Source organism: Neoarius graeffei, chromosome 24 (assembly GCF_027579695.1).
Source record: "Neoarius graeffei isolate fNeoGra1 chromosome 24, fNeoGra1.pri, whole genome shotgun sequence".
In the NCBI taxonomy this organism is placed as follows: Eukaryota; Metazoa; Chordata; class Actinopteri; order Siluriformes; family Ariidae; genus Neoarius; species Neoarius graeffei.
The window spans coordinates 59,411,816-59,437,142 of NC_083592.1; the positions used below are offsets into that span (position 1 = coordinate 59,411,816).

Consider the following 25,327-nt stretch of genomic DNA (forward strand, 5'->3'; position numbering starts at 1 on the left):
AGTCCGGTGTTTTTGTTTTTTTAACCCCTGCTCGGATCAGACTCGTGCAGTTCCGTGTTGGAGATTTAAATTTTAAAGTCTGTCCACTTTTACTGAAGGTGTGAAACAGGGTCGTGATGTTAACCATCGCTAATTGCTTGTTTTTCTCTCTTCTTGGTTTTTCAGCAACAGCCCCTCGTCGCTGCCCCCCAAACATCCCCTCCCCCCCTCCCCCGCTCCCCCCCTCCCTCTGTCCATCGCCGCTCTGTCGTCTCCTCATTACCCCCTGCGCTCCTCCTCCCATTTATCTCCTTTATCACGCCATCCGGCCATGTTCGCTCCCCCAGCTGCCCTCCCCCCTCCTCCCGCTTTACCCACCAACAGTCTGGTGGTCCCTGGGCACCCGGCTGCCACACCCTACCCAGGTAAGAGCACCGACATCACCACCATCTACACCATCATCACCTGTACACATAGGGCCTGTGCTCAGAGCTGTTACACACACACACACACACACACACACACACACACACTCCACTGTTACACTGTCACTATAACAGGGTTATGATTTTATATAAAACTCCCATCGACTCCACACGCGGAACCCCGACACTCAGCGCTAAGGATTAATTATTAAATCTGCCGAGTTCTACAACTATTAATGAGGTTCTAGAACCTAAAGTTCCAGACCTTTGTGTCATTGTGAAATCATCAGGGTTCGTAGCTAAAGAACTGAGTTAAAGGCCTGTTTTTTTATTGTCGCTTATGTTCTAGGATTACCCTTGGGGTTCTAGAATGGGACTCTGTGTCACCGTGGTTAAAGATCAGAGGCGCACGTATTGTTATCCTGATCACTCTAGGACTCTCATTTGGGTTCTGTGTCATTTTGACATCATCAGGGTTTGTAAATTAAAGATCAAATTAGCGAGTGTTTCCTGTATAAATCATCAGCTCCACTGCGGGAACCTCAGCACTCGGTTTCACACATTAAGGTCTAAAGAGTTAAAGATCTGGCTCTAGAATGCACAAGGTTCCAGAACCTGAATCTACATGGTCATTTCTGAAACTGAAGTTTGTGGTGTTACGGCATTGTGAGGCTTTGTAATGAAAAATCCTTAAAGGCCCATTTTATTATTGCCGTCATTCTAGATTTCTGATTCTGGTTCTAGAATGGGACACTGTGTCGTTGTGTCATCACCAGGGTTTGTGTTTAAAGATCAAAGACCTGCCTGATTACGATTGTCAGTTCTAGAATGGATCTCTGTGTCATTGTGACGTTGTTAGGGTCGTAGTTATCAAATTATCATTAACGTTCTAGAATTATCACTAGGGTTCTGGAATGGAACTCTGGGTCATTGTGGGTGAATAAAAAAGGCCTGTTTTACGATCACTGTCAGTTCTAGAACAGATCTGTGTCATTGTGATTTCATCAGAGTCCATAGTTAAAGATCAAAGGCCTGTTTTATTATCGTTAACATTCTAGAATTATTACTAGGGTTCTACAGTGGAACACTATTTCATTCTGGTGAAATATCAAAGACCTGTTAGAAAGGCCTGATAATTATGAAAAGTATTTCATTAATTAGAGTCTACAATTCTGATCGGGGTTCTAGAATGGAATTCCGTGTCACTGAGACGACGTCATCAGGGTCTGTAGTTCAAGACCACGATGGTTCTCAAGCAGAATTCAGTGCCACGCCATCAGGGCTCGTGGTGAAAGATCAGAGTTTTATTTTCATTAATATTCTCGAGTTCTCACTGGGGTTCTGCAGTGGGAACCCTGTGTCACTGTGACATCATCAGGGTTTTTGCGATTGAAGATCGAAGGCCTGCTGTATGTTGAACAAAACATCGTGAAGCTGCTGAGTGTGAAAATGATGATATTTATATTTCTGTTGCTGAAACCGTTCGGTGAAAAGAAGACTTACTGTTATTGAAATGAAAGTGAAAGTAGAAATGGTGTGAAAGAGCTGAAGAGTGTTGGAGTAATGATTAAAGTATAACGATGTGTTTAATGCGGTGTAACGAGTTCCACGTGTCTGGAGAAGGAAAAACGAGAGGCCACTTCTGCTTCAGTCCCACGTTACAGACGAGTAAAGCTCTAACGTCTGTCTCCAAAAAGCCGGCGTCTCGTTCCCTCCCTGAGTGATGAAAACGCTAATTAATGTTAATGAAACCTAATCAGTTTGAGAGGTAAAGTAGCAGATGTTCAAATTAGTGTGTTTACAAACCCTGACACGGGACCCGCTCCTTCACATCTTCATGCTTTCTGTCTTCATTTATGTCTTAACCGAACCGCTGCTGTTTATGTGTTTTATTAAAATAAGGTTCGAGTGGTTTTAGTCGTCTCAGTCAGGGCCGAAACACACACATCAAATTAACATTCAGTTCATCTTCGCTGTGTGGAAACAAGAAAGAGTGTTCGTTTAAATGCTGAGTCATAATTAACATTCCTCTCATTAATAACACTGAGTGAGTGCAGCGATTGGCTCCGCCCTCAAGATGGTGGAACAGTGTCCTATTAAAAGTGCAGACCGATGGAATTGTTGCAGAACTCGACTTGAGGTGATTTTCCTGAAACTTTCATCCGGGCTCTACATTAACTTTTGAAACCGCTTGTCCTGTCGGGCAAGTTGAAAGGAAATTTACTTGTCCGAATGTGAAGTTGACTTGTCTGAAGAAATATTTGAGAAAAAACCCCACAAATAAACTATTTGTAACCCAACAATCTTTACTGCATTTGTTTCCGAATTCACAACATGTGCATAATATCTATGAATCAAAAGTAATCAGTACCTGATATACTGAGGCAAAAGTTCAAAAATACAGTAAAACAGACTGACTGATACCATAATTCACCAATTATTCTGCTGAAGTTCAGAAGCAATATATTCCAATAGAGTAGAAATTATGAACATAAAATTTTAAGAAGGCGGCACGGTGGTGTAGTGGTCAGCGCTGTCGCCTCACAGCAAGAAGGTCCTGGGTTCGAGCCCCGGGGCCGGCGAGGGCCTTTCTGTGTGGAGTTTGCATGTTCTCCCCGTGTCCATGTGGGTTTCCTCCGGGTGCTCCGGTTTCCCCCACAGTCCAAAGACATGCAGGTTAGGTTAACTGGTGACTCTAAATTGAGCGTAGGTGTGAATGTGAGTGTGAATGGTTGTCTGTGTCTATGTGTCAGCCCTGTGATGACCTGGCGACTTGTCCAGGGTGAACCCCGCCTTTCACCCGTAGTCAGCTGGGATAGGATCCAGCTCGCCTGCGACCCTGTAGAACAGGATAAAGCGGCTACAGATAATGAGATGAGATGAAATTTTAAGAACAAAATAACTATACTATGAGATCCAGAAACACGAACCATTATATATACACTAGTGCTGTCAAAAATGTCGCGTTATTAACGCATTAACTTGACTCAATTTTAACGGCGATAATTTTTTTATCGCGAGATTAACGCTCTGTGACATGATGCCACGCCCCGCACAGCCAGAGTCCTCTGCCCTCCCCCGAAGAGCCACGGTGCTCGGCTAGGTTTCGTTTTCCCATCGGCGGCTCCAGCCCCACTTTGCAGTGGCTGTGACAAGACGTGTTATGCTCTGCAATAAAAAAAAAACACTGGTACAACCAGTGTTCGAACTTTGCCGATATTTTCGGGGGGTCCCTTATTTTCCCTTGGGGGAGTGTTTGTGCTTGTCTCAGAGCGCAGATCTCCATCGCGCGCTCACTTCGGATATGCAAATGCTTCCCATTACACACGATTGCTATGTCAATAAACATCATTTTGGCAATATTTTAGAGACCCCCCAACATTACCCAAATCATGTTTTCAAGGGATCTCATGTCTGTTTCAGGGGATCTCGGATCCCCCGAGTACCCCCGTAGTTCGAACGGTGAGCAAGCCCATTCACTTTTTTATGCTGGTAAGAGAATTACAATGGTTTTTCATGTGACAAAAATGTGCGATTAAATTGCGATTAATCGCGAGTTAACTATGACAGTCGCGACATTAATCGTGATTAAATATTTTAATTGCTTGACAGCACTAATATACACAGATCAGTACTCTGCAGTTCAGGAACAAATATCACAAAAAGGAACATTATCATAAAATTTATGACTTGATGAGATATCACTAGTTTGGACAAAAGAAACAAATAACAACAATGCTGCAAATAAAAACAACTGATAACAACATTGACTGATTAATACTGTAAATCACTGATTATTATACACTGAAATCGAGTTCTCAAATGACAAGATAATATATCCTGTTATGAAAACCTCCACACCTCTACTGACTCACAGATGAATGGATACAAATACAGTTTCTCTTCATCTTCATCTATCAGCCCTTGAGTTCTGCGTGTTCTGACCCCATTGGCCAAGCGGTATTGGCCGGTTTCACACGTGGAATATTGCACATGCACACATCGTTCTTTCCGAATAGAAACATCCGTCGATTCATCGAAACAATATGTCGAGTGAGATGCTTCGGAAATCATGTGAATAAACTGATAAATTTGATATGTAACCCGAATATCGGCGTATTTTGGCACTTGTCCAATCAGACAAATAACTGAGACGATGAACTTGTCCGATGTGAAGTATCACTTGTCGCGGACAAGCGTTAATGTCGAGCCCTGTTTCATGACGCTAAGTTTGTCGTTATCTCATTTGTAAGAATGTTATTTAAAATTAGAGCACTCCTGGAAATCCTTCATAACTAAAGTAGCACATCAACTTATTTGTAAATTTATGAGGAACCTGACCCGTTTATTATTCTCTGAGCACATTGTTATTCTGAGCTTTAACGTTAAGGCAGTTTGGTTTTGTGAAGTTAACATGATCTCATTGCATTTATTCAAAACTCGCTGCAGTCCTCTAACCCCGGGCCCCGAGACTGCGAGTCCACGGCGTTCCCGCTGCACTACAGTCCCACACGCTGCCGAACCAGCTGAAAGTAGGACGAGTCATCAGTGCTCACATCTCTGTGAGGTTTAATACTGTGATTGGATTGGCCAATGGATCGTACGCACTCGAGTAGATCAGAATAGATTTCTGTTTATGAAATCATGTTTTGATGAGTAACATTTTCATGTAAACAAAACATTATAATTTCTCTTAAATCTGACTGAACACACGTTTCCTTTTTTCAGTGCAGCTCTTTCAAACAAATGTCATTTCTAATAACGTAAGTCGATTGTGCTCGTGTCTATCGTCCGCGATTTCTAAATCCTGTCTGCCTGCGTCTGTTTCTGCTTCTTAAAGTGCCATTCCACCATTGGATGTATTCTTTGGTATAAAATACAATATATTTTGACAACATATATAAATGGTATCACTAGATAGAGAAATCTTTTAGCTTCAAAATGATATATCAAACATAATTTTTTGACAACGACAAGTATATTAATTTTGCGACCAAAGTCACCTACCCTTTAATTTCCGCGCGTGATGTCATCGGCAGGTTCCCCTTCTTGTGTACCACGTGACGTGGCACATATTATCAGCAATGGCGGATAGAACGCGATAAAAATAATACCAATAAATCTAGCTAATACCAATAAATCTAGCTAACTGAAAGATTAACTCAAAATTTTTCGCAATTTTTTTGGCCCCCATATACGAGGAGAAATGACTCTCTCACTTTGGGGGTTTCCTGGTCTAAAAATAGACCGACACGTGGTACACAAGAAGGGGAACCTGCCGATGACATCACGTTTCACTACCGCGCGGAAATTAAAGGGTAGGTGACTTTGGTCGCAAAATTAATATACTTGTCGTTGTCAAAAAATTATGTTTGATATATCATTTTGAAGCTAAAAGATTTCTCTGTCTAGTCATGCTGTCATAAAATATATTGTATTTTATGCCAAAGAATACATCCAATGGTGGAATGGCACTTTAAGTCTCTGATTTATCTGTTAAATTTACCTCCAGACTGTGAATCTGTAGTTTGACTATCGGGCAGGGGGCAGAGCCAACAAACAACTACTTACAACTCGTTTGTTAAATCTCCCTCACAAAACAGACTCGTACGTAACATACGTCCTTCTTTAAGCTTTTCATCGTTCTTCATCAGCAGCAGCATCAGGAAACTGATGCAAATGTTGTATTTCTGCCATGTTTGATCATGAATTTACAGTCATTACCTTAGAGTAGTTTTTCTGAGCACAGTTTTGAGCTAACGATATGAAACGTGTGATTAAAGAAATATTTCTAGTCTTTTTTGGAACTGTGAACTCATTTCTATCATCATGATGTACATACCTGATTTAAAGATACCACTTGTATTCATTTGTTTGTTTTAATTATTGTTTTATTTATTTATTTATTTATTTCAATTCGTTTTAAAGATATCAAATAGATGTTAAATATTAATATCTGCTACTGAAAACGATACCGGGGCTGTTCCACTGCAGTTGTTCTTTTGTGGTAAGTTTAAATAAATAAATAAATAAATCTGATGTTAAAACATCCATTTTGGATTGTTCATTTCAAAGAAAAAGTGAAATAATGAGGTTTTGTTCAAAACAAATATGACATTCTTTCCCACAGTAATGAATTATTAATAAAATAACTACAAGATTAAAGAAATAAATCGATCTCGCACTATCTTGTGCAAATTTATTTCCATGATTTTGACAGAAATATATATTTTGAACATACGATTATGTTTCATTTATATTTAATATAACTGTGGTTTGCTCTAAGAAGCAGAATGGTTGTGATTTGTGGTTAAAGGTGAGTAAATATTGTTCTGTGGTGAAATTGTGATTTATTATACACCACACGTAAAGATTAAAGAGCTTCTAGAGACAAATAATTTATGCTATAATAATAACAATAAGAAGAACAGTGCTCCATATTACACACTTCGTTTAATAATGTTAAAGGTGTCGTTCAGCCAAAAGCTGAAACGTCCACAACGTTCCTGTTATTCCACATGGATCTGATTATCCTGGAGCTCCCCGGCTAATGTAGCTCACACGTAATGGAAGCTAATAGCCACCAGTTTAGCACAGTGCTCTAAATGTTTGTCTCACTGACGTCATACTGTGCAAATTATTTTCTAACCGTATCTCTACTTGAGTCTCCACCTTTAAGTATTAATCCACACCCCCACTTGAACTAATTGCTTGAGGCCACACCCCCTACCTGAATTTGATGCTGATGTGGAGTGGTGTTCAACTGTGTGCCGAGGAAGAAAGACTGTTTTCACTCTGTGCTCACATCTCACATTACTCATGTCACTGTCTGATTGCCGCTAGTGGGCGTGTCCTCTCGTGAGCATGGTCTGTTGCTGTACGTAACTCTGCACATACTGCTACAATAACAATCCTGGACGACTCCACAAAGTAGGGTGAAGAGACACGACTGTGGAATCCAGATCTAGTACGTGTTGCTAAACTGGTGGCTATCAGCTTTCGTTGCGTGTTAGTGACATTAGCCACATTTGGTGTAATGGACGCTGTATACGTCTGGCTGTTGGCGGAACTACTCCTTTAATAAGGTGTGTGTGTTTTCTGCTGAGGTGACTCTCGGTTCTCTCTTGTCTTCAGATACCAGCCTGTTGATATCATTCAACCAACCAATCATGTATTGCCAGCCTCATTCGGGGATTCTGATTGGCACATTGTCACATGCAACACTTTTACCTCGACCAATGAGCCCTCACGTAGAAAACCCTCACAGCTTGAATTGGAGAAACAGAGAAAGCCAGGTGACTATCCTCTTTCTCTTCTTTTTCCCGCCGTTTGGTTAAACTCACTGGCCGCCCGTGCTTTTTTTTTCTTTTTTTGTCTTCCTTCCCCTCTCCTTTTGTTTTTTTTCCTCTTCCTTTTTTGTTTTATTTCCTCCCCCTCTTTCCACTCTCCTTCTTTCTTCTCAGAGCATCATGACCTCCTCCGGCAGGAGTTGAACAACCGCTTCCTGGTTCAGAGTTCCGAGCGGGGTCGGGGGTCGGCGCCGGGGGCGACCGGCTCACCGTTGTCCCAAATGTCGCTCCTGAGGGCGGAGTTTCACCAACACCAGCACATGCACCAGCATCAGCACACGCATCAGCACACCTTCACGCCTTTTCCCGCCATCATTGGGCCGCCCACTGCACCGCCCATGGTGCGTACCGCAGCCAGAAATGTGAGGATAAGTAACGAAAACAACCAGATCAGACCGACTTCCTGCCCTTCACCACCACGCTGGGGTCTACACATCTCCCTACACCCTACTCCCTACACCCTACTCCCTATTCCCATCATGCTCCCTATGTAGCACGCTAACCTAGGGAAGAAACACGATATAGTCTACTGTGGGCGTGTCCCAAACCACACACACTATTCACTATATAGGGCATAAACACCATCATCTGTCCCCTGTGGACGTGTCCCAAACCACACACAAAACATTAACCTTAGCCAGAAATTGTGACATAAGTGCTTGAAATTAAAATAAAAACACAAACACTAACAAGGTCTTTGTGTGCTAACATCGCATTTCTGACTGTGGTTCATGCAGCGGACGTGTGTTATTGCTTTCATATGACTCTAATGGTGATTTTTTTTTTTTGGGTGCTTCCTGTTTGAAATTGGTGGTGACCTCATTGTTGATGAAAGTCGTGATATTAGCAAGTTATTTTGATAAAAGCTAATCGCTGCCATGTGCTGAGAGGCCATTAAGAGGGAATCGCCAGCAACTAGCCATCGGAAAACTTAACCCCCCACCCCCACCCCCACCCGAGGCGTCGCATACCTCACAAAGCGTGCGTTTGTGTTTATACACAAAAGTCATCAAGGGGAAGTAGGACATGATTCACTGCATATGCATTTTGGCTAACATGATAAGATTCCTGACGGTATCTCTCTTCCAAATTCATGAACGTACTAGTCTTTAATGATAATGCTAAAAAGCTAACATGGTTATTTGACAGGATTCCTCTCATAACTCTTCGTCATACTTGTAAAATTTCACAACTTTTACTGCTAATGATTGCTAGTATCGTGAACGGAGCTAGCCTGATACTATTTCTGACAGAATTTACACCATCTTCACAAATGATCATCATTTTACTGACTATGTTAACATGAGCTAACCTGAAAATGAAATATAGTTCATAAAATATTTCTTATATTTCATAAAATTAAATACCGTATATTCATTAATAATGCTAGCTTGCTATCCTGTGCTAACCTGATGGGTTTTCTGAGAGGATTTTTCAACTTGTATTCATAAATGTGCTTAACTGTCGCCTGAAAGCTAACACAGGCTAAGCTGACAGGATTTCTCAGAGGAATGTTGGCTCGTATTTATCAGTGTTCATAATTTTCACTTCCAGCTTTAGCTAGTTAATATGCGCTAAGCTGACAGGATTTCTGAGAGGATTTTTTTTCTCATATGTATAAATGCTCATGGTCATCACTGCTAGCACTAGCTAGCTAGCAAATATAAGCCGTTTTTCAGTGTTATAGCTGTTTAAGTGCGTATAATTGTATGAGCTAATCCGCACAGGGTTTTTGACTCTTATTCATAAATGTATGTAATTTTCACTGCCACTTTTAGCTAGCTAGTTAATATAAGCTAAAGTGACAGGAGTTTTCACTTGTATTAATGCATGTTAACATTCTGCAATGCTAAGCTAGCTTTCTTGCGAATATAAGCTCAGCTAAAAGGATTTCTGAGAGGATTTATCAGTGAAAGCTCATGCCAAACACCATCCTAAACATCTGGGGACACGTCCTAAACCACACGTCACACCCCCTGTGTTGGGTACACTTACAAACGCCTCACTCTCACCAGTCCACTCGGGCTGTGGCCTAAATTAACCCTTCTTTCCCTCCGCAGTGACCGGTCGCTAATCTTCCCTCCTCTTTTTCAGAGCTGATGTTGGCGTTGTGATTTTCTCCCCCAGCTGAAACACCAGCCGGCTCCCTCCGTCCGGCTAATCACTTTAATTAATGAAGTTGTGTGTGTGTATGTTTATGGTTATGACTCGCCTGAGCAGCTGGCGTTCCACACGGAAACATGGAATACTCTTAATTGTTAAACGATGAAATATGGCATCTTAATTACGGTCTTAATTAGTGCAGACGGGGTTTAGTGGAGCTGTGTGTGGGTCAGAGAGTGTGTAACACACACACACACACACGTTTCATTTAGAAATGACTAGGAAGAGTCATGTATGTGTTTCTTCTCTCTTTCTTTCTTTCATTCTTTCTTTTTTTATTGACCTGTCACTCTCTCCTTCTGACTTTTGGCTCAATATGAATTGATCTGTTTTTGTCTTCTGTAGTTTTTTTCTTTTTCATGTCTCTTATTTTTTTATTCACTCTCTTTACACTCTCCATCTCTCTTTCTGTCTTTCTTTTCCTTTGTCTCACTCTTTGCCTCTTTCTGTCTCTTTCTCTCTTTATATTCTTTCTTTATTTGTGCCTTACTCTGCTTCTCTCTCTCTCTCTCTCTCTCTCTCTCTCTCTCTTACATTTTCTCTAAAGGTGCTATCGAATGGAAATGTGTATTTCCCTGGGCAGAGTGAAAAAGGCCCGTTCGTGGAATTGACACATTGTGAACCTCCAACACTTGTCTCCTCTTTCGAATGTAAATTCCGTATATGCAAAAGATGGTGGTAAAATGGGCCAATCCCAAAATCCTGGAGTGTTCTTAACAGTCGAAACTCATTAATATTCACGCCCCAAAATTTGCATACACCATCCCAAGTTCAAGTTCAGGCTGTTATTACTGTGGACCTGCAGAGACGAAGCTTCAGCAGTTCTGCAGGTATTTGTGAAGAACGGAACAAGGACGGTTGTCATTGCACAAACACAATGAGATGAAGTGTGTTTAGTGCACCAGTCACTGTTGATATACAGTGGCATGCAAAAGTTTGAGCACCCTTACTGAAAATGTCTGTTACTGTGAATAGTTAAGTGAGCAGAAGATGAACTGTTCACCAAAAGGCATAAAGGTAAAGACGAGACATTTCTTTTCAGCGTTTTCTGCAAGATTTGTGTATTATTTTTGTTTTGTACAATTGGAGAGTGAAAAAAGAAAAGGAACACCATGCAAAAGTTTGGGCACCCCAATACATTTGAGTTCTCAGGTAACTTTTCCCAAGGTTCCAGACCTTAATTAGCTTATTGAGCTGTGGCTTGTTCAAATTCTTCGTTAGGAAAGGTCAGATGATGCAGATTTCAAAGCTGTATAAATTCTCTGACTCCTCAAACTTGTCCCTAAAATCAACAGCCATGGGCTCCTCTAAGCGACTCCCTCGCATTCTGAATAATAAAATAATTGATGCTCACAAAGCAGGAGAAGGCTACAAGAACGTAGCAAAGTGTTTTCAGGTAGCTGTTTCCTCAGATCGTAATGTTATTAAGAAATGGCAGTTAACAGAAACAGTGGAGATCAAGGTGAGGTCTGGAAGATGAAGAAAACTTTCTGAAAGAACTGCTCGTTGGATTGCTAGAAAGGCAAATAAAAACCCTGTTTGACTGCAAAAGACCTTCAGAAAGATTTAGCAGACCCTGGAGTGGTGGTGCACTGTTCTACTCTGCAGCGACACCTGAACAAATATGACCTTCATGGAAGAGTCATCAGAAGAAAACCGTTCCTGCGTCCGAGCCACAACATTCAGCGTCTGAAGTTTGCAAATGAACGTCTAAATAAGCCTGATGCATTTTGGAAACAAGTCCTGTGGACTGATGAAATCAAAGTAGAACTTTTTGGCCACAATGTGCAAAGGTATGTTTGGAGAAAAAAGGGTGCCAAATTCCAGGAAAGAACACCTCTCTGACTCTGAAGCATGGGTGTGGATCGATCATGCTTTGGGGTTGTGTTGCAGCCAGTGGCACAGGGCACATTTCACTGGTCGAGGGACGCATGGATTCGAATAAATACCAGCAAATTCTGGAAGCAAACATCACACCATCTGTAAAAAAGTTGAAGTTAAAAAGAGGACGGGTCCTACAATAAGACGATGATCTAAAACACACCTCAAAATCTACAATGGAATACCTCAAGAGGCACAAGCTGAAGGTTTTGCCCGGGCCCTCACAGTCCCCTGACCTAAACATCATTGAAAATCTGTGGATAGATCTCAAAAGAGCAGTGCATGCAAGACCGCCCAAGAAACTTGTAGAACTGGAAGCTTTTTGCAAAGACGAATGTGTGAAAATCCCCTAGCTCACCGTCCCAGCACACTGTCCCAGCTCTTACTTTCTCACACAGCACCACTTTGGTCTCCTTCCAGTCTGTCTGTGAAGGTTCTCAGTCATCCAGGTCATCGTAAACCATAGGTGCCAAAGAAGGCAACTGGACTTGCTAGAAATCCTTGAAATGAATGTGAATCCTTGAAATCTCCTTCCAGTTGGTATGGTGCTCCACAAAGCTCCCACTGCTCTGATGATCTCTTTCGTGATGCTCTGGAAATAGATAAAAACTTGTTCACAACTTTGCCTGATGTGAAGCAGTCCCTGGCGGCGATATGAACAATTCACACTGTGATTAAATTTAGCCTTAAGATAATTAAGGTTAGTAAATAGTATAAATAGCATGACTCGATGGGTCTGGACACACCGCCACGTTTCACTCTGGACACATTCTCAAACTTGGCCACTATCCAGCAGACTTCTCTCAGTGTTTGACACTGATTACAGAGAGGTGCAGTTCCAATTTTCTTTGCATCACAACCTGAACCTGTACGTAGCCATGCTGTGATGTGATTTTATCCACTTTTTACAATTGACACCAGATCAAAGAAATCCTGCGTTGTCATAGAAACCTACAATGTCAGATTCATCTCTGTCAGTAACTTTGTCAAGTAAATCTCTACTTTATCAGTTTATTTATCAACAAGACAACTCGGAAGCTAATTAGTGCATTGCTTAGAGCTTAGATGTTGCTGTGACCCAGAGTCAGGGTTGCCAGATTGATCTAATTATAGTTTGTGTGATTTGTAAATACATTTCCTCTGTGAGTGTGAGTTTGTTGGAAGTTGAGAAAGGTTCAGATTACTTTGAGTTTCTGTATGCTGAAAGAGATTTAAATCTCTGGTTGATTGAGATATTTCAGAAAATATCTGGCAACCCTGACCATCCCGGTGCTTGTGTGAGCCAATCAGAGCAGAGCTCATCAACATATTAATGAGCCCACCTAAAAAGGGAATACAGCTGGCTTCATTCTCAGTCAAATCCTGGGGGTGTAAATGGACGTGTAAAACCACATCTAGTCATTTTTCACCCCAATCAGAGTCAGAGAACAATTTAAATACTGAATACATTCATTCTGTGGCACCTTTAACTTTCTTTCTTTTCTTTCTGTCTCTTTCTAATTCTTGCACGTGGGCTAATGGAGCAGAAAGGGACTTGTATGCCCTTCAAGTGTGTGTGTGTGCGTGCGTGCGCTAATAACGTCAATACTCTGTCATATTTTAAATAACGTCATATTTTGTCTCATAATCATCTGAAGGAGAACATCCTAAAACGCACACCAGTCCAATTCAGACTTGGGCTGTGTCCCAAACGCAGTATTTGATTTAGATATGTGCTTATTAAAACAGTCAGGAAACTAATTAGTGCTCTATAATTGCTTAATTAGCAGCTAGCATGTGAGAGTAGCATAAGCGGACACAGACGTGACAAACACGTGTGACCTCCAGCTTGCTGTTCCAGATAACGTAGCCTTACACATTATCCTTTTCATTTATAAGCTGCATTGCATTGTGGGTAATACGCACACTCTTTCGCAGCCTTAAGATGGCCGACACTCTAATAAGAGCATGACGAGACATCAGTGTTTCGGACCAGAACCTTAAAATGGCTGAGTTCCTGGTATGACAGCTATCGATGGAGTGATGAACCTTAGCGTTTTGGACAAGGCCAGCATTTCAGTAAGAACACTAAGTAGTTTTGTTGTTTGGGACAGAGCCCAAATAAAAACTGATATTCTTATACATGACTGAGAACTTTGTAAGAAAACTACTTCGGGAAAAAAGTTAGTAGTAAGAACATTAACGAGACATAAACTGTAGCAGTTGATTTGGGACAGAGCTGAAAGAAGAATGCTGTTCCCTATTCCTGGATGAACATTAATCAGAAGTAAGGAGCCTTAAAAAAAACACAAACTAGTGAAGAATATTTGGGACTGAACCTAAAAATGGAAGGCAAACAAGAAATAAGTTCTGGAGGCAGTGGCCGAGGCTCCGTCGAACACTACCTCCTACTTAGCAACAAATGCTAAGGTTCATCACTCCATCGATAGTTGTCACAACCTCTGTGTCCGCTTGTGCTAAAAGGTAAAGTACTATTAGCACAAGGTGAAGTACTTCTTATAAGAGCCCTAAGCAGTGAAAAACCTGAGAATTTGTAACAAAACCCAAGAATGGTCAAGGTTCTAGATGTTGTGGAACTAGAAATGGTTCTGGATGTTCTAGTAAGGGCACTAACTCCGCATAAATACTACCGAGGTGTAAATGATGGGACAGAATTCTTTAAAAAGTCGTCAATCTGGTTGTAGTAAAAACAGTAAAATGATGAATTTTATAAACGAACGTATTTCACTCAGAGCCTCACATTTGACGATATAAACAAAGAGCCCGAGTGCCACATGACTGCGTTTGTGACGGAGCCCTCTGTTCTTCATGCCGTTTTAGCGAGGTGACCTCACTCTCGACCTGGTGCTCAGGACATCAGTGTTATTTTCTGAGTGTTTTTCCAGTGGAACGTTGATAGTTTGATTTGCTGTGATTGCACAAGAGCAGCGTTATCTGCCTCCTTTGTTTCTGGGGTTTGAGTGTTTGATGTGCTGCCGGCCGCCTGTTTTGCTGTGTAATTGTGTAATTGTTTGAGAGAGCGAGTGAAATTCGTTTGCTAAGCTTCGTCTGGTTCTCGTCGTGCTGTGTAAACACGCCGCTTCCTCCTCGGCCGTTACGCAGCTCTTTCATCTCCTGTTTGGTCACACATGCTTTCCATTTAAACACGATTTGTAGTGCTGATGTGTTTTTTATTTCTCTCCCCCTTTCTCTCTCTCTCTCTCTCTCTCTCTGTCTGTCTTTTTCTCTTTCTCTCTCTCTCTGTCTGTCTTTTTCTCTTTCTCTCTCTCTCTGTCTGTCTGTCTCTCTCTCCCTCCCTGTCTCTCTCTCTCTCCCTCCCTCCCTGTCTCTCTCCCTCCCTCCCTGTCTCTCTCTCTGTCTGTCTGTCTCTCTCTCTCTCCCTCCCTCCCTGTCTCTCTCTCTGTCTGTCTGTCTCTCCCTCCCTCCCTGTCTCTCTCTCTCCCCCTCCCTGTCTCTCTCTCTCCCTCCCTCCCTGTCTCTCTCTCTGTCTGTCTGTCTCTCTCTCCATCTGTCTCTCTCTCTCTCCATCTGTCTCTCTCTTTCTCTGTCTCTCTCTCTCCCTGTCTCTCTCTCTCTGTCTGTCTGTCTCTCTCTCTCTCTCTTTCTCCGTCTGTCTCTCCTCTTACAGTTTGACAAGTACGCTCCAAAGCTGGACAATCCCTTCTTAAGGCAGTCGAGTGTAAGTGTAAAAGCCGGAGGATCACAGCAGAACAGCTTTACAGATTAAGGATTACGCAACAGAACTGATCAGTACAGAAGCCCAAAACACCATAAAACATTCACACGGTTTATTTACTCTCATGCTCCTGTCCAACAGAACAGGGTTATTTTCTTCAAATCCTAAGGATTTTTAAAAAGTGACACGAAACATTTCTTCATTTTTCATGATAACACTGCTATTTTCCAGACACGTCATTATATAATTAATAAATAATGATGTAATTAAACCAAGATCTTTAATGATGAAGAAACTTTTCTTAAAGAGATGATGAAATAATTTTCTAAGCATCTCGATAGAAAGGAACCGTGTTTTCCTGAGCTAACAGGATTGTTAAGAAAAAGATAAAGGGATCTTGAGATAACAAAATGTTTTCCTGAGATAACAGAATCATTTCTAAAGATTTCAATCTCATAATTTTTTTCCTGAGATGACAAAATAATTTTCTAAAAATCTTGCAGTAATAAAAGGTTGATTTCCTAAATTGTTTTAGTCACGACTGTGGACAAATATCTAAAGATTTTAATATCACAAAATGTTTTCTTGGGATCATTTTCCAACAAAATATGGGCGGACTCACGCTGCACACTTTGAAAGAGGAATTTTAACTAAGCCAGCTTTCTCTAATATGAAATGTAATTATATAACATCAGCACAACATCTTTAAAATATCACAATTTATTTTCATTTTACGTTAATGTTAGCTATATACAACACAAACACTTTAGCTAGCTAACTCAGCTAACATTATCTATCTACCCAATACCAGCATGCAGTTAACAGCAAATTTATGAAGTGTGTATAATGTACAAAGTAATTATGTGGTTAATATAAACCCACTTTATTAAGCTCATTAAAAATATCTCGGGTTTATCATCATTATTATTGGAGTTTTAGAACAGTCTACATTCTTATAAGAACACTAACAGACGTGTGTTGTGGTGTTTAAAGATGCTGGTTGTATTTTAATTCTCTGTGTATTTGTGTTGTGTAGTTTTTTTCCTCGTATCCTCCAGCGATGCCGGGAATGCCTCCTCTCCTCCCTCACCCCGGTCCCTTCAGCTCCCTACAAGGAGCCTTTCAACCAAAGGTCAGAACCTCAGACCTCTCCACCACGCATCGTCATCATCATCATCATTATCATCAGAGTATAAAACCTTCACTCAGTATATGATGTGATGGTTTAGCTGTTTAGTTTGTACGATGCTAAGCTACTAAGTCTTAGCAGGTTAGCTGCGTTAGTCATGTGATCAGTATTTTTGGATAAAGTTTGGTAACAAGTAGAAAAGTTTGGTTTTCTAAATATCTAAATTCTAAATATGCTTTCTGAAAATTTTAGTTATTTACATGTAGATATTTAATAAATTTGGTAAAACTCCAAACACCTCCTTAGAAACAATTACTTTATTTTACTAAATCTTAGTGTATTTTTGGGTTTTTTTTCCAGGCCTCAAACCCCATTGATGTAGCAACGAGACCAGGAGCAGTTCCTCACACGCTCCTACAGAAAGATCCACGGGTCAGTCAGTCAGAACACACTGTACTGCTCTCGGCCAATCACGACACACTGTACTGCTCTCGGCCAATCACGACACACCGTACTGCTCTCGGCCAATCACGACACACTGTACTGCTCTCGGCCAATCACGACACACCGTACTGCTCTCGGCCAATCACGACACACCGTACTGCTCTCGGCCAATCACGACACACCGTACTGCTCTCGGCCAATCACGACACACTGTACTGCTCTCGGCCAATCACGACACACTGTACTGCTCTCGGCCAATCACGACACACTGTACTGCTCTCGGCCAATCACGACACACTGTACTGCTCTCGGCCAATCACGACACACTGTACTGCTCTCGGCCAATCACGACACACTGTACTGCTCTCGGCCAATCACGACACACTGTACTGCTCTCGGCCAATCACGACACACTGTACTGCTCTCGGCCAATCACGACACACTGTACTGCTCTCGGCCAATCACGACACACTGTACTGCTCTCGGCCAATCACGACACACTGTACTGCTCTCGGCCAATCACGACACACTGTACTGCTCTCAGCCAGTCAGAGCATGCCGTATTGGACTGATATTTTGATTGATAGTTGTTGTTTTTTTCCTGCAGCTAACTGATCCATTCAGGACCTCAGTGAGAGTAAGTCTCTAATTTTACGACGTTATTATATTAATGTACAGTGTTTTAATTAATAAAAAGCTGTAATTAATTAAGGTGTAATTAACATTAATTCCTGTAATTATACAGTATATGTAGCACAGAGTGTAATAAAGTTTTATAACGCTGGTATTTATCGGTGTGTACCCTGTCAGAAGCCGGGTAAATGGTGCGCAGTTCACGTCCAGATCGCCTGGCAGATCTACCACCATCAACAGAAGATGAAGGTAATAAACAAACAGACAAACAAATAAGATCTGTTTACAGTTAAATGAATTTTATTAAACAAACACTCTGCTATTAACATGATAAATATAACTGTTTGTCTTTAAGAATCACTCTAACCCCGCCCACCAGAGTAATGGTTCATGTCATGCTCACCCCACCCATCAGAGGGACTCTCCCTAGCATGCTATCCCCGCCCACCACAGTGATGATTTCTAGTAAACTAACCCCACCCACCACAGTGATGATTTCTACTAAACTAACCCTGCCCACCACAGTGATGATTTCTAGTAAACTAACCCCGCCCACCACAGTGACGATTTCTAGTAAACTAACCCCGCCCACCAAACTAACCCTATAACGCTAATCCAGTAACTAATAATTAACCTGATATTCTGAAGTTTGTTACAGCTGTAAGCTTGTAACTTGTCTCCCCCTGACTCCTCCCACTGTAATCCCCCACTGTAACTCCACCCACTGTAACCCTGCCCACACTCTAAATTTAACATTTCATAAACAACTGTTACTATTCTTGCTATATTTAGTTATTGCTATTACAGTTAATGAATTAATTATTCTTATTTTTATTAAAGCTACAAACTCTAACTACACCCCCCACTTAACCCCGCCCCCTTACGCCTGTAGGAGTCGTAAGATTTCGTATGCATGTGTAAGTGTGATGTTGAATAACTCGTGGTTTATGACATCACAGTACTGTATTAATCATGGATTAGACGTTTCTCTGATGTTTCAGTGAGATATAAACAGCAGACCTTTAACAGACGGTTGATCAAACTGTGAAAATATTTTTATTTGGAGGTTGGTGTGTTGATGTGTGGTTTATTTTCTTCATTGTGGTTCAGCAGATGCAGTTGGATCCTCATAAACTGGATATAACCGGTAAACTGGATTTGTTCAGCAGACCTCCGGCTCCGGGCGTGTTCCCCGGGTTCCCCTATCCTCACGACCTCGCCAGACCTCTCTTCCCATCAACAGGTGTGTGTTTCTCTCAGAACAGAACTCATAACAGCTGTATTAAATCATCTCACACCATCGCGCTGTTGAATCGTGCACTCTGATTGGTCAGAAGGTGTTGTTTAATGTTCTATAACAGCAGCTCTGACAGTAGTGCAGGTTTATATTAGTGCTCTCAGTCTGGTATCATATTGTTTCCATAGTAACGGCTAATTCACAGGGACTCGTACGTTTATGTGGTGAAGGAGATGTTTATTTTTTTCCATAACATTTCTGGAAGGAGTCTCCAGTGTCAGTGCTGTGTAACAATCAGAGGTGAAGCTGGAACTTCTTCAGGACAGACGGGTTTACACTTCTTTACAGTTTCTCTGTAATGTGATGGAACAAGCTGCACTTTTTTTATCTTATTACCTTGAAGAGAGAATAAAGAGAGGGAACTGCTGAGGAACGAGTGTTTATCGCTGCTATAACGTGCATGAAAACAGGAATGAACTCGATTCACTGAACAGTAAATGGAAACTTAAACAGAAAAAAGTATGATGTCGTTCTTTAATGAATAAAAAGTGTAATTGTTGGTAATTTGCTGTGGTGTAACAGGAATAAAACGCGTAAGGACATGCTGTTATAGATCTATTTTTCATTTTATTGTTTTGTTTGTTTTTCTGCTTGTATTGTTTTTCTTTTTAACATGTTTGAAATAAAATAAACATTATTTTACTAGTAGGACAGATGGTAAAAAGCTGAGCCTGTAATGTTTAGATTATTATGCAATTTAAAAAAGTATAAAAACACTTTAAAGACAAACTCAATTTGTATGAAAGTTGCAACAAAAGTTAAGGTTAGGATTAGAGGAGGGTGGGGTTAGGGGTGGGGTTAGGGTGGGGATGGGGCAGGGTTTGAGGTGGGGTTAGAGTGAGGGGTTAGTGGTGGGTTTGATATTTGTGATGGCTTTGATATTCATCCCTCCAGCGTGAACATTATTCACACCATCACTGCCATCTTTCCTCACTGATAAACCTGAACCTTTGATACCTTGGAAATAAATCTACACAGATCGTGCTTGTTTGTTCGTTCAAATTAGTACAAATTTTTTGTGGATCGTCTACAAAAGAAAGCGAATAAAATTAAAACAAATGAATTAAAATTTAGTGTTAGTGTTTATCTTGTAAAAAACACTCATCTTCACTGAGCTCCTAATTAATGGCTGGAATTGTTTTAGAAAACAGCGACTCGGCTGTGTGTGTGTGTGTGTGTGTGTGTGTGTGTGTGTGTGTGTGTGTGTGTGTGAGAGAGAGAGAGAGACCCTATTTTATAAACAAACACAATCAAAAGGACACAATAACATCATGCCCTGCTCATGACATCATCATCATAGATTATAGAATTTAGCTTTGTGTCTTAAAATAGCAGACTTTTAATTGCTGTAGCCATCATTGCCATAGAAACAGTTCACGTTATCGCCCCCTACCGGTGTTCCCTCAAATCTGTAAATCCATTGTGTGGTGGAGGAGGTTTCGCTTTCGCTCGCTGTGGCGGATTGATAAGAGAATTTGTTGTTGTTGGGTTTTTTTACTGTGAAATGACTGTCGCTTCAGATCTGCTGATGTTTTGACCTTGTTTATATTCATCCCTCCAGCGTGCACATTATTCACAACATCACCGCCATCTTTCCTCATTGTTTTGCCCCGCTGGCGAGGTGATTTGCGTGTTGTTATCTTCATCGTCGCTGCCGTGAATATAAATGTCTCCACCTGAGCTAATTGACGGCAGGTCCTTGGTTGAAGGGCGATGGGAATCCGGGTGGCCTTTAGCATGTAATTATCCGCTATTGTGTCCCAAAACAAGGCTGTAATTGCCTCTTTCATTAATAAATCACGCGCACGGCTCGCGCTGCAGATGAGGGGCTGCCCCCTTCTTCCTTTATCCTAATGAGATGCGTCGCCGCCGTGAACTCCGCAAAGTCAGACAGTCGAATCCACACACATCTGTCTCACTGATGACCGTCACAAACCTGTCGTTAATGAGTCATCACGTCTGGCACAGAGTCTCGCTGAGACACAAACACAACAACGTCGCATTTTTCATTCATGTGAGCTCGCTCAGTGTCACCATGGCAACGGCTTCTAGAGAGCAATTATCATAAATCTGAATGTTAATCAAAATAATTTTTTAGTACGACATGATAAATACAAGGCTGTCTCACACTACTGTAGAACGTTATAAAGGTCAGGATTATGGGTGGAGACAGGAGAGAGAGAGAGAATGTTATGAAGGTTATGTTAGAGGTGGGGTTGTGGGCGGAGTTAAAGGCAGAGTTAGAATTTCATTCATATGAAAACAAAATGCAGGCGGCACGGTGGTGTAGTGGTTAGCGCTGTCGCCTCACAGCAAGAAGGTCCGGGTTCGAGCCCCGTGGCCGGCGAGGGCCTTTCTGTGTGGAGTTTGCATGTTCTCCCCGTGTCCGCGTGGGTTTCCTCCGGGTGCTCCGGTTTCCCCCACAGTCCAAAGACATGCAGGTTAGGTTAACTGGTGACTCTAAATTGAGCGTAGGTGTGAATGTGAGTGTGAATGGTTGTCTGTGTCTATGTGTCAGCCCTGTGATGACCTGGCGACTTGTCCAGGGTGAACCCCGCCTTTCGCCCGTAGTCAGCTGGGATAGGATCCAGCTCGCCTGCGACCCTGTAGAACAGGATAAAGCGGCTACAGATAATGAGATGAGATGAAAACAAAATTTGAGATGAAAGTTTATATGAATTTGTAGAAAGAATTTGAGCTTTGTTGAATTATAATCGGATTAAATGTATTTATTGTGCTGCTGATTGGATGGTTTTCCTAATGATGTTATCGCTTTCATCCAATAGGATCCGGGCATCCAGTCACCTCACCGTACGGCCCCGCCCCTCATCACAGCAGCTTCCTGCCTCCCACCCATTTGGCAGGTAAGTGTAAGTAACCCCACCTTATTACATCACTTTACTCTGTGTGTGTGTGTGTGTGTGTGTGTGTTGGGTTTTAAAGGGTTAAACATGAATCCACAGGGACACACCCCCTCGAGTCTGAACTAATTTGGGTTCATAAACAGCTGATACTCAGGAGAAATAAAGACACGCTGATGAAGCTGTAGATAAAAAACAAACAGAAATACACACACACTTTTTATTGATCAAATGTCTTCATGTAAAAACAAAAGCCTGCTCCATAAACATACAGAAAAAAGACAAATGTCTTTAAAAAGATGTCCTTTTTTTAAAAAAACTGAAAAAATCCTTTTAAAGCTGCTTTTAAAAAATAAAAATATCGTGAAAGCTTTCTCTCCACAAAGAAAATCAGTTTAAATGTGCTAAAGAGAGATAAAAGCCTTTAAAGCCACTGTAAAAAAGAAAAGAAAAACATTTAAAAACACTGCTAAAAAAAGATAAAAGTCTCTTAAAAAAGAAAAATGACTTTCAAAGACACTAAAAAAGATAAAGCCTTTAAAATCTGCTGTGAGAAACGTGTGAGACGTTTGTGTGTGGAATCATCTTCAGAAGCAGGACAGACTTCATCCCCGTGCTTCCTCCTCGTCCTCCTGCGTCAGTTCACCGTCTGCATGAATAAACACGGCGTTTCTGCAGAGCCGAACTCGCTCAGTAACGACTCCGCACTCTCAGGAATCTTCAGTGTTCCTGATTTTACAGCGATGTTTCACACAGCGATCAAAACTTTACTGAAAATAAAAGCAGGAATTATTTCATGAGATTTTGTTTGACGTCACCGTATCCATCACCTCGGAGTTATTCAAACATGTGGTAGTCTGTCTGTCTGTGTGAATCTGTCTGTCTGTCTGTCTGTCTGTCTGTCTCCTTTCCTCTGTCTCTAATCCGTCTTTTACTTGTTTTTGTCTCTGCAGATGCTTTCAGTCGCTCCAGTTCCTTTGGAAACCTCGGCAACCTTTCAGCTAATGCCTTCGGGGGGCTAGGAAACCCCGCCCTCGGTAAGAGAGAGAGACACAGAGAGAGAGAGAGAGAGACAGGAGGAAAGAGACCATCAGAGAAAGAAAGAAGGAGAAGAGAGACAGACAAGAGGAGAGAGACAGACAGACAGGAGAGAAACCATCAGAGAAAGAAAGAAGGAGACAGGAGGAGAGAGAGAGACAGTAAGAGTGAGTGACCAGGGAAGACAGAAAGGAGAGAGAGACAGACAGGTATCTCAGGTTAATGAGCGCTGAGACACCCGGTTCTAGATCGAATGCCAAATAAGAGCTGAGGGAGAAAAACACATTACAGCTCAGCTCAGTTTAATCCTACTGCAGTGACTGCCAAATCTCACTCACACACACACACACACACACACAGCTTAGTGTTAATTATATATTAATTAGAGGGGAGAGATTTAGAAAATGGCCTGCGCTGTGTCGAGCAAGTCGTGTGTGTGTGTTCAGATTTAGTGCACAGGATGTTACGCTCTGAGTACAGCTTCACCACCACCGAATGTGTGCAGTGTGTGTGTGTGCAGTGTGTGTGTGTGCAGTGTGTGTGTGTGCAGTGTGTGTGTGTGCAGTGTGTGTGTGTGCAGTGTGTGTGTGTGTGTGCAGTGTGTGTGTGTGTGCAGTGTGTGTGTGTGTGCAGTGTGTGTGTGTGTGCAGTGTGCGCAGTGTGTGTGCAGTGTGCGCAGTGTGTGTGTGTGTGCGCAGTGTGTGTGTGTGCAGTGTGTGTGTGTGCAGTGTGTGTGTGTGCAGTGTGTGTGTGTGTGTGTGCAGTGTGTGTGTGTGTGCAGTGTGTGTGTGTGTGCAGTGTGTGTGTGTGTGCAGTGTGTGTGTGTGCAGTGTGCGCAGTGTGTGTGCAGTGTGCGCAGTGTGTGTGTGTGTGCGCAGTGTGTGTGTGTGTGCGCAGTGTGTGTGTGTGTGCGCAGTGTGTGTGTGTGTGCGCAGTGTGTGTGTGTGTGTGCGCAGTGTGTGTGTGTGTGCGCAGTGTGTGTGTGTGTGCGCAGTGTGTGTGTGCGCAGTGTGTGTGTGCGCAGTGTGTGTGTGCGCAGTGTGTGTGTGTGTGTGTGTGTGTGCGCAGTGTGTGTGTGTGCGCAGTGTGTGTGTGTGCGCAGTGTGTGTGTGTGCGCAGTGTGTGTGTGTGTGTGCAGTGTGTGTGCGTGCAGTGTGTGTGCGTGCAGTGTGTGTGCGTGCAGTGTGTGTGCGTGCGTGTGTGTGCGTGCGTGTGTGTGCGTGCGTGTGTGTGCGTGCGTGTGTGTGCGTGCGTGTGTGTGCGCGCGTGTGTGTGCGTGTGTGTGTGCGTGTGTGTGTGCAGTGTGTGTGTGTGCGCAGTGTGTGTGTGTGTGTGCAGTGTGTGTGTGTGCAGTGTGTTGACTTCACATTAATGTGTAATGCAGTGGTGTAGACGTCAGTGCAGGTGATGGGGTCATGACCTCAGCATCAGTGAGACAGGTCACTGAGACAGGTGTGTCTGATCATGTGACCTTTCAGGGACGTCACACACAGGCGTTCAACAGTGTCCATGTTGCAGATTTACAACAGTTTATCAGGAAATGACATCACAGCATATGGCTCAGTGCAGGAAGTGACATCACAGCATACACACGAGCACGTACTGTTTGGTTTTAAAATATGAGTGTAATTTAAAACGGTCTTGTTGTAGTTTTTAATTAAATGTGTAAAATGCTGTAGTTTTTAAATCCATACAGTTAAAGTATTTTTTAAATGATAGTTTCTCTCTTTGTGTAAGGAGAGTTTAAAAATCTGTGCAGTAACTTTTTACTTTTTACTCTAAAATAATGAGATTTTTTATAAGAGCCTGTGTGAAGGGCGTGTCCTTGCCCCTTAAAATATGTAAAATAAATGGAAACAAGCTGCTGTCCTCGATGTGTTTATTATTAATTGCTCTCAGTGTCTAGAAGCAGTTTTGCACATTTCCTGCTTTATTGCAGCGTAAACAGTAAAACCCGTAAGGCCTCGTGTTGATCTGCACGCTCACCACCTGTTTATTAAAATCCCTTTAAACACAATCACAGCTCTAATAACAAATATTTACAGCATCTGGAACAGTTCCTCAGTTTTTCCAGGAATTGGAGCTGTGGTGATGAAGTGCACTCTCTCTCTCTCTCAGGTTCTAACAGTGTGTTTGGACCTAAAGACGGCCCGCCGCTGCCCGGATTCAGCAGCCCGAGTCAGGACTCGTGGAACCGACTGCACAGAACGCCGCCCTCCTTCCCTCAGTGGCCCAAAGTGAGCGATGGGGAGCGAAGCAGCTCGGCTAACAGCCACGAACGAGAGAAAGAGAGGGAGAAGGAGAGAGAGCGGGAGAAACGGGACTCGTCTATCGGGAAGGACGAGAAAGACAAAGACAGGTCGGTGTTCATCCATCCTTCTGTCGTCATATTCGACATCCTCCATTTTCTTTCTCTCAGGTTCATCGATTACGTTCCTTTTCCTTCTGACTT

General features: G+C 42.2%; 1 protein-coding gene across 9 annotated transcripts in view; it reads left to right on the top strand.

Moving 5' to 3' along the window:
* Positions 1–25,327, top strand: part of fbrsl1 (fibrosin-like 1) — a 458,282-nt gene that overhangs the window by 430,515 nt on the left and 2,440 nt on the right. For 4 of the 9 annotated variants that reach the window (XR_009651461.1, XM_060907552.1, XM_060907553.1 and 1 more), the window contains 11 exons: positions 166–404; positions 7,868–8,115; positions 15,426–15,476; positions 16,510–16,605; positions 16,963–17,034; positions 17,654–17,683; positions 17,857–17,928; positions 18,790–18,922; positions 21,763–21,846; positions 22,791–22,874; positions 24,994–25,234. Coding sequence is in view for 8 of the 9 variants with exons in the window: in XM_060907552.1 (XP_060763535.1) it covers positions 166–404; positions 7,868–8,115; positions 15,426–15,476; positions 16,510–16,605; positions 16,963–17,034; positions 17,654–17,683; positions 17,857–17,928; positions 18,790–18,922; positions 21,763–21,846; positions 22,791–22,874; positions 24,994–25,234 (1,350 nt within the window). In the remaining variant the exon portion in view is untranslated. Of the gene's footprint in view, positions 1–165; positions 405–7,538; positions 7,700–7,867; positions 8,116–15,425; positions 15,477–16,509; positions 16,606–16,962; positions 17,035–17,653; positions 17,684–17,856; positions 17,929–18,789; positions 18,923–21,762; positions 21,847–22,790; positions 22,875–24,993; positions 25,235–25,327 lie in introns of all 9 variants that reach the window. The other 5 variants (XM_060907555.1, XM_060907554.1, XM_060907556.1 and 2 more) reach the window with 5 other exon arrangements.